The 9,089-nt window shown below is 56.0% G+C and overlaps 1 protein-coding gene across 1 annotated transcript; it reads left to right on the top strand.

Annotated features, from left to right (window-relative positions):
- The first annotated feature begins 63 nt into the window (after positions 1-63).
- Positions 64-6,246, top strand: PIANP (PILR alpha associated neural protein). Its single transcript, XM_002922236.4, has 6 exons — positions 64-475; positions 2,202-2,261; positions 2,531-3,042; positions 3,799-3,880; positions 4,698-4,919; positions 5,246-6,246. The coding sequence occupies exons 2-6, from the start codon at positions 2,245-2,247 to the stop codon at positions 5,265-5,267; spliced, it is 855 nt and encodes a 284-aa protein (XP_002922282.1). The 5' UTR covers positions 64-475; positions 2,202-2,244; the 3' UTR covers positions 5,268-6,246.
- The last annotated feature ends 2,843 nt before the right edge of the window (positions 6,247-9,089 follow it).

Raw genomic sequence — 9,089 nt, 5'->3', positions numbered from 1 at the left:
ACCCCCCCCCACGCCCACGCCCCCGCCCGCGGGAGCCCGGCCCTGCCCTTCCCGACTCCGCGCGCTCGGCCCCCCGCCCCTCCCGGCGCGGTCCCTCGCCCGGGCTCTAGCCGGCCGCCCCTAGGCGCACCTTCCCCGCGGTCCTCTCCATCTCTCCGCGGGTCCCGACTCCATCCTGCCCTCCTGGCGCAGCGGTCACCGTCCCCGCGGCTGGCTCCATCCCGCCTTCGGCTCAGCCCTCGGCTCGGTGCACCCTCCTGTCTCGGGTTCCTTTTCTGCTCTCGGCGCTCCCTCCCTCGCAGTCCCTTCGCTGACCTCCTGGTCCTCGCTTCCCCCCCCACCCCGCCGCTTTCCAGCCTGTCCGGGAACGCGGGCCCGTGGGAGGGGTGGGCCCGGGGCAGCTTCGGGGATGGGGCCCGGTTCCCCCACCCGAAGGCTCCCGCCCCACCCCCAGCTCATCTCCTGCGCACAACAGGTCGGTGAGAAGCGAGGAGAGGGTGGGGGTGGCGCGCCAGGCTGGGGACTGCGGGCTTCCTGGAGGGGGTGGCTAAAGGGGATGCGGGGCTCGGGGACTGGAGTTGACGTTGGTTTTGGGGGGGTGCACAAGGCAGAGAGGCAAGTGAGTCCTGGAGTCAGCTGGCCACAGATGTCCCCGTGAGCCCTTCTCCGCTTCACTGGTTTGCTCTAACCTCCTTCCTCCCTCCCTCGCTCCCTCCCTCCAGCTTCCTTCTCTTCACATCCCTCTCTCCCTTCAGTCCACCAGGCTCCCATCCCTGTATCTTCCCAGAGCTCCATATCCCTTTACATTTGAAGAAACACTTCCGAACTCCTCCATCTTTGCTGCTCCGTTTTTGGTCCCCAGTCCCTTCCTTTTCTCATTTTGTCCTCCGTATGATGTTCTCTCCTTTTCCATTTCCTTTCTCTGAGTCCCTGGTCTTCTCCACCCCTTTTCTCTTTTCCCCTTCCACTCTGTCCACTTCCCGTCCTGCCCAGACCTTTCCTTCCCTGTCCTCCTGCCCTTCCCCCTTCTTCCTCTGATCCTGGGACCCCTTCGCCCTCCTGGTTTCCCTCTCTCACCTGTATTTTTAGCTTGTTCTCCCTTCAGCATCCTCCAAGCTGCCAATCTCTTGTACCCACTCCCTTCCCAGTCCATCCTCTTTCAGGCCGACTCCTGTCTCTCCTTCCATGCTCGTGCCCACTTCTTCACCTTTCTCCTCTCCTCACTCCTAAGCAACCCTCCCTCTTTCAGCCTCTTACCCTACACCCTTACCCTCCCTCTCTCAGCCTCTTACCCCTCACCCTTCTCCCCACTCCCTGCTTCCCCTTGCCCTTCCCCAGACTTTCCCATCATATTCTCCTGTTATTCTCTGAGAGCACTTAGTGTGCAGGTTTAGACCCAGAATCCAGGGGACCCAGGTTGTCATATCCTCATTCACTCTGAGAAGACTGGCCCCCCTGGATTCACCGCCCTCAGCGCTGAGAACACGTCCTTCCTCTTTCAAAACCCAACTATCCAGATTCTCCCAGGACTCTACCCAGGAGAGCTACATTTGAGGGGGTGGCCTCTCCCCAGCTCCACCTCCCTTCAGAGAGCACCTGTGCTTTTGGATGATTTAACATTGAGCAAAAATTATACTCTGTAGTTTCTCTCCCACCCACCTCTGTCTTTCTCTGTTTCTTTCTTTCCATCCCTCCTTCTCCTATTCCCCTTCTCCTGAAGATGTGGATTCCCCAGGGCCCACCCTAAGAGAACCGCTTTGGACTCCAAGCAGGCTGGGCAGGCTGGAGTGCTCCCCTTGTCCACTCACCACACACACATTCACACGTTCACTCAGATTGACTTCCTCTTCCCTCCCCCACTCTCAGACTCCCTCCCTAGCGGTAGGTGCTCAAGGAATCACAAGGTTCTTGGCTCTAAATTAAGCTCCAACAAGAGCTTGGAGCTGTGGGCAGAGGAAGTGAGAAGGAAGGAAGCCAGAGAAGTAAGAGTAGACCCCGGGGTGGGGAAGTTACAAGGATCTCTGAGCAGTAATAGATAAGGGCTGGGGGACAGGAACCAACTCTGGGAGATTCCCCCCTCCAAGGGTTCTAAGTGGCAGCTGGCAGCCTGGGAGGGCAGATCCAGGTAGGACTGGTGGCTGAATGAGCTGGGGAAATGCTCAGGGCAGGGGTGGGATGTGACAACCCCCTCTCTCCCCCAGTAAATGCTGAAAATCAGGGTCACAGCTGAGGAAGAGCTCGGACATGAAGTCCAAGATGTGGTAAGTTCGGCACAGCAGAGGGAGCCTAGAGGCCACTTCTCCTGGGGTCTGGGCCCCTTCCTTCCTGGGTCCACCCTGGGCCTTCCTTCCTGAGGGCCAGACCCTAGGAAAGGAGGAAATGAGGAAATGAGGCCAGTCTTCCCAAGGCCCACCTGCTTTTCCTGAGAAAGCTGGAGGGAGGCAGCCTGGGATCTCTGGTATGAGCCTGTGTTCTGCACATAAGCCCAAGACGGGCTTGTGTCTCACCCCCTTTTTCTCCCTTCTTGCAGGCCTGCACTGCTGCTGTCCCACCTCCTCCCTCTTTGGCCACTGCTCTTGCTGCCCCTCCCACCACCTGCTCAAGGTTCCTCCTCCTCCCCTCGAACCCCACCAGCCCCAGCCCGGCCCCCCTGTGCCCGGGGAGGCCCCTCTGCCCCACGCCACGTGTGCGTGTGGGAGCGGGCACCCCCACCAAGCCGATCCCCTCGGGTCCCAAGATCTCGTCGGCAAGTCCTGCCAGGCACTGCACCCCCTGCCACCCCATCTGGCTTTGAGGAGGGGCCACCCTCATCCCAGTACCCCTGGGCCATTGTATGGGGCCCTACAGTGTCTCGAGAGGATGGGGGGGACCCAAACTCTGCCAATCCTGGATTTCTGCCCCTGGACTATGGTTTTGCAGCCCCCCATGGGCTGGCAACCCCACACCCCAACTCAGACTCCATGCGGGGTGATGGAGATGGGCTCATCCTTGGAGAAGCACCTGCCACCCTGCGGCCGTTCCTTTTTGGGACCCATGGGGAAGGTGAGTGGGAGTGGGAGAGGCTGATGGGGGGGTATGAGGGGTGGGGAGGCTGGTTGAAGGCTCTAAGGGCAGCAACAGAGATCTTGTCTGTTAGCTGCTCCCACAAATGTGTCAGGCACTGGGCTGGCACGGGGCACAGGTGAAATGCCCTCTGAGCCCTGGAGGGACTTGGGTCCACTGGAGAAGACAAATGTACCAACACTCAGGGATGAGTGAATGTAGTAAATGCTCTAATAGAAGCACACACAGCATGTTTTTAGGAAAAGAAGGAAGGGCGAGGTTACTTTTGCCTGGGGATCAGGATGCCTTCCGAGAATCGACATTGGACCCAGACCTTGAAAATGGAGTGAGAGTATTCCATGCGGAAGAATACCGTGAATTAAAGGGACCTTCAGGGTGACATTTCGGCTCCAGGAATGCCAAGATAGGGCCAGTAGTTTGGGGGTGGGGCTAGTGCAGAGATGGCCATTTCCATCCCCTAGTTTCTATGCAGAGAGAGGGGTTCTCTCTGACCTTGGCGCCTCCTCCTCATCACATGTATATAGATTTGGGGACGTGGAAGAAAATAAAAACTTCAGGGAAAGCTGATGGTAAGAATGAAGGGGGGGCTCAGGAAAGCAGAAAGAGTTGGGCATTGTGGATTCGAATGGCAACACTCCGCAAGCTTATTGAACCCACAGCCTAATCCCAACCCCCACCCCCTCTTGGCTCCTGTCACCTCAGGCCTCCCTAAAACTTTTTCCCCGCCCCAATCAGGTGTGGACCCCCAGCTCTATGTCACAATTACCATCTCCATCATTATTGTTCTTGTGGCCACTGGCATCATCTTCAAGTTCTGGTAAGCTGCAGGGAGGAGGGTGCTGGCCGTTGGGGACCTAATGTTTGGCAGTGTTTGACTGGAAGGGCAAGGGCAGCATTTTTGCTGGAGGTGGGCTAGGAAGTGGTGGATTTAAGCAAGAAAAACCTTGGGAAAAGGTAGTAAGGATTTGGGTGGGGGAGACAGTGAGAAATCAGGGCAAATTCCTTTTCCCCGGGAAATACAAGGATAATGGGAGAAGCAGAACAATTATTTATGCGCACTGGAGGCTTGCGGAGGATGCCTTGGTGGGCCTCCCTTGTCCCCATTTCCTCCAAGACAGAGAAAACTGACCCATTCTGCAGAGCCCCTTCTTGGGGCTGCCTGGGGAGGAGGGAGAAAGTCTGGAGCTTTCTTTGCACACATTTAATAATGGGTCACTCAGTCCTTCACACTTTACTGAGAGAATCATTAGACTCAGGTGTCCAGGTCATTAGCTGATTTTGAACTAGAACTAAACCTTCCAGGCGCCTGCTGCGGAGGGAAATGACTCTTCTGGGTATGCATGGGGGAGGGGGCAATTCTGGGGGACTCTGTTGGTGGGGAGGAAGTACTGATTTTGCGGGTCTGGACCAGGTCTGGAAGGTGGTTTACATCCCTGAATCCCCCAGGGGTTAGGGAAAGTAGCTTTATGGACACTCAGTTTGCAGATATTTGATATAGGGAACTGTTAAGAAGCCAGTTTCTCTGCTGTAGGATGTCGGGGTGTCTGAGGGAGGCTGGGCGTGGCCAGCACTGTAGGCCCAGGTTGGGGGCTTCTTAAATGTGTGAGAGAACATCTTTCCTTCCCGTGTGCCAGCTGGGACCGAAGCCAGAAGCGGCGCAGGCCCTCTGGGCAGCAGGGTGCCCTGAGGCAGGAAGAGAGCCAGCAGCCATTGACAGACCTGTCCCCAGCTGGGGTCACTGTGCTGGGGGCCTTCGGGGACTCGCCTACCCCCACCCCTGACCATGAGGAGCCCCGAGGGGGACCCCGGCCTGGGATGCCCCAGCCCAAGGGGGCTCCAGCCTTCCAGTTGAACCGGTGAGGGCAGGGGCAAAGGGATGGGAGGGCTGGGAGGTAAGGCAACTTTGGTCCAGAGCCTTGGTTGGGGGTGTTCCCTCCTGGGTGGGTGGGGAGGAGGTAGACCTACCCCCCCCACAGCCCCTGGCCCTCCCTAGGACTGGACCAGGTCCTCTCTAGGGGACCCTTCCTTCTCCCGCTCTCTGTGGATCTCTGTCCTGTTCTCACACTGTCGTTTAACTCAACTCTGCCCTCTTATCTTTGAGTCCCTTTCTTTGCCTTGGACTTCCCTTCGATTCTGGCCTACCCAGTTGTTCCTGACTGTGCCCTTTCCCTCTTCCTCTCAGGATTCCCCTGGTGAATCTGTGATGCCCCCCAATGTTGGGGTGCCGCCAAGCAGGAGGCCAAGGGGCCGGCATAGCCCCCATCCCACTGAGGGTGGGGCAGCTGTGGGAGCTGGGGCCACAGGGGCTCCTGGCTCCTGCCCTTGCACACCACCCTGGAACCCTCACTAGCCCCATAGGCGATCCTACCTGCTCACCCTCCTTTAGGTGGGGGGGGCCTCACATATTTGTGGCTTTGGTCCCCCATCCCTACCCTTGCACACTCACATGAAAGCCTTGCACACTCACCTCCACCTTCCTGGGCCATCGCACACACTTGTGCTCTTGTACAGCCAGTCTTCTGCACCCTCTCTCCACCCACACCGCCCCTCCCCATCCCTCACATTCTCCCTTTGTTTCACACTTTTCACTCTCTCTTCCTCCCACATTCCAGGCTCAGCTCAGTCACTCAGTGGTCAGTGGGTGACTCTCCTGTTACCTCTCGCTCGCATTTCCTGGCCCCGTGTTGTGGTATTGTGTGTTGTGCTCACACTCTCCCTCACGAACACCCACTGATCTAGTTTCTGTGGCCCCTGCATGCTGCCCCAGAGGTGGGTGGGAGGAGAGCTGGGGGCTTCTCATGCCCCCATCTGTCATGGTCCCATCCCATTCCATGTCATGTGTTTCATTGTCTCCCCCATCCCACTCCAAGGGCGTGCTCATTACCCTGAGGGCTCCCCCATGGGAATGGGGGTAGTGAGGCCCCAAACTTCTCCCCTCCCCAACTGCTAAATTCTGTTGTCTGAGAGATGGGTTTTGGGGAGTCACCTGCTGCACTACATGAGAAAGGGGCTCCCATTTGCCCTTCCCTTCCTCCTAAGTTCCTTTTGTCTTGTCTGTCCTGGCTGTCCGTGTGTGGGTCACTCTCTGGAATTCAGAGTCCCTGAGCCAGTCCTCCACTTCCCAGCCTCCTGAGGGCCTCCCTAACTTCACCTAGGCTGCCAGGGACTGGGGCCAGCTGGTTTACGGCCATCGGGAGCTCTGCCTCCCAGTCTATTCCTTCCCGTTCTTGGGCTCCCTCACCTTCCTCCTCCCTGCCCTCGGTTTTTCCACTTCTTCCTCCTTTTGCCTGTCCCCCTTCCTTCCCCTCTCATTTGTCCCTACGTCTCATCATTTTTCCACCTTCCTTCCTTCTTCCTCTCTTACCTGGCTCCTATGCTGTGATATATATTTTTGTATTATCTCTTTCTTCTTGTGGTGATAATCTTGAATTCTTGTGGGATGTAAGTTTCAAAATTTTCAAATAAAGCCTTTGCAAGATAGCGGAGTCCCCTGGTTCTGTTTTATAAACCCTGAAGAGAGGAGAGGGAGGGGGCAACGGGCAACCAAGAAGGGAGGAAAAGAAGAATGGGGGTTGGAGGGAACCCCTCAAGACTCAGTGTGACTTGGCCTGCTCTGACCTGCAGTTAGGGTTCCTGGGCTTTTTTTTTAAGGGTACTGTAGGGCAGTGGGAGAGGGAGAAAGAGCATCTTTTTTTTTTTTAAGATTTTATTTATTATTTATTTGACAGACATAGAGACAGCCAGCGAGAGAGGGAACACAAGCAGGGGGAATGGGAGAGGAAGACGCAGGCTCTCAGCGGAGGAGCCTGATGTGGGGCTCGATCCCATAACGCCAGAATCACGCCCTGAGCCGAAGGCAGACGCTTAACCGCTGTGCCACCCTGGCGCCCCAAGAAAGAGAATCTTAAGCAGTCTACCAGCCCCCATGGGAGCCCGACGTGGGGCTTGATCTCATGACCCTGAGATCATGACCCTGAGATCATAGACCTAAGCCGAAATCAAGAGTCTGGCGCTTAACCGACTAAGCGACCCAGGCGCTCCACAGGCTTTGACTTGGGAAAGAATGGAAGGAGAAGCTGAAGGGAGCAGCCAGAGCAAGAGAAACTAGAAGAGTGGCTTGCTTGTTACTCGCCAGTGAGAGTCAAGAGAGACCATGAGAAAGGAGACAGAGAAAAGGGACAGGCAATGAAGCAAACAAAAAAAGGAGAGAGCTGATAAGACAGATGGAAGGTAAAGGGTGAAGGAAGGAGAGAAGAATGAAGTAAAGGGGAAGAGGCGAGAGGGGCCACAAGAAAGAGGCTGCCCTGCTTGGTTTATTTTCAGCGTTCCTCCCTAACTTGCCCCATCTACAGCTGCCCCCCCCCAAAAGCTGTGCAGCATTAGAACCCCTGTGGTTAACTCTCACTAGCTTTCCCCACTCTGCCCTCTCTGAGAGAGAGACGCTGCTAGGGTGTGGGGGTGGAATCAAGGGGTACGTTTGGGGGAGAGAACACAGGCTGCCCAGCTGGGATCAGTCACCCCTGAGCCCCCCATTCTAGGTTTGGCTCTAGTGACAGCCCTGCAAAAGCCCACACATCAGCCTCTCAGCTGTTGCTAGGCTCTGTTGCCATGGTAACCACCCAGGTCCCATTTCTCCCCCGCCCCCATCTGTGCCCCACTTGCTCCCTGGAAATGGGGAGCTCCAGGGAGGAGAGGAGACTGTATGAGCAAGTCTGGGCTCCCCGGACTCAATGCTTCCACGCATTTATCTTTGCAGCTAGAATTAGGAGTGCATAGGTGTTGGTAGGTGTGTGTTTTAGGTGTTGGGGAGCTTCACTGTCCACTTGGGAAAGTGGCTGAATCCATATAGCACACAATGGTGAGTGGGGAGGAGGGAGCATATGTCTCAGCACCAGAGCAGTATGTACCTTCGGGGCATCAGACTACCTAAGAAAAACAGAGTGCTACAGAGGAAAAAGGCAGAACAGGGGCAAGGCGTGATGAACCAACTAAAAGCAGAGGTGCAAAGCCAACAAGCTGCTGAGAAGGGCTCAGAGTCAACCCAGTGAGGCCTGCAGAGATCCCAGCAGCAGCTGGTGGAGGGAGAGGGCTGGATGGAACATGAGGGTGCAGGAACAGGTGCTGAGGATGGGTCAGGGGCAGTGAGGAAGGGGTCCAAGGTGGATGGGAGAAGAAGTCTAACCTTTCCCCTTTCCCCCCCAGGAATCTAGTCTTTGTCAGGTGGGGGTGGGGGAGAGGAGCACTGGCTTAGAAGGGGAAGGAGCTCAAGCGCCTGGAGAGCACACCGGGGCTCTATCACCCTCTGCAACCATAGTTCTTCAGAGGGACAGTGTGACCCCGAGGCTCATCCATATGCAAAAGGCATGCATGAAGGCCCCTAATGAAGAGGGAATTAATTATTGCCTGATTAGCCTGCTGTTTCTCTAAATTTAAATAAATTAAAATACACCAGCAAGACACTGGGAAATCCTCACCTGTTCCTTCTCCCTAAATGCCCTCCTTCCCCACGGAAAGTCAGATGGCCGGGAAAGACAGAGGAGAAAGGAGACGTCCTCGTCTTCCCAGTTGTCCTAAAGGAAATTTCCCAAACTAGATCCCATTATCAGGATAACCATGGAGTTGGGAGGCCCTGGGGAACAGATCCTAACCTCTGTCTCTCCTGTAACTGAAACAGACTATGGGGCCTTTGGAGTTCCTTGAAGGTTGCAAGTGGTAGCGCGGAGAGTCACTGCTTAGTGACAGACCAAGAACACAAACAACAGCCATGCTACCCTTTTGGTTCTTGGAGGCCACATATCACAAGCACCACTGGGACCAGCATTTCTCATCACCATGCTTTCTTTGCCTCTTGAGCTGTGCATCAAATGACTCAGCCAGGCTTCTCTTAAGCATTTTTCTGGAATGCTTACCATTATGGCTCAGACCAAACCAGGAAATGGGGAAGCCCCCAGGAGGAGGGATCTCCCAGGCAGAGCTCAGGGTGTGGAAGTGATTCAAGATGGAAACAGCGTGCCAGCTGGAAAACC

This window comes from Ailuropoda melanoleuca, chromosome 16 (assembly GCF_002007445.2).
Source record: "Ailuropoda melanoleuca isolate Jingjing chromosome 16, ASM200744v2, whole genome shotgun sequence".
Classification (NCBI taxonomy): Eukaryota; Metazoa; Chordata; class Mammalia; order Carnivora; family Ursidae; genus Ailuropoda; species Ailuropoda melanoleuca.
The sequence above is the reverse complement of the archived record's forward strand: the minus strand, read 5'-3'. Positions and strand labels throughout refer to the sequence as shown.

Coding starts and splice junctions, on each gene's coding strand:
- PIANP (XM_002922236.4), top strand. Junction 3,881..4,697: donor GGCATCATCTTCAAGTTCTG/GTAAGCTGCAGG, acceptor CCCGTGTGCCAG/CTGGGACCGAAGCCAGAAGC. Junction 4,920..5,245: donor CCAGCCTTCCAGTTGAACCG/GTGAGGGCAGGG, acceptor TCTTCCTCTCAG/GATTCCCCTGGTGAATCTGT.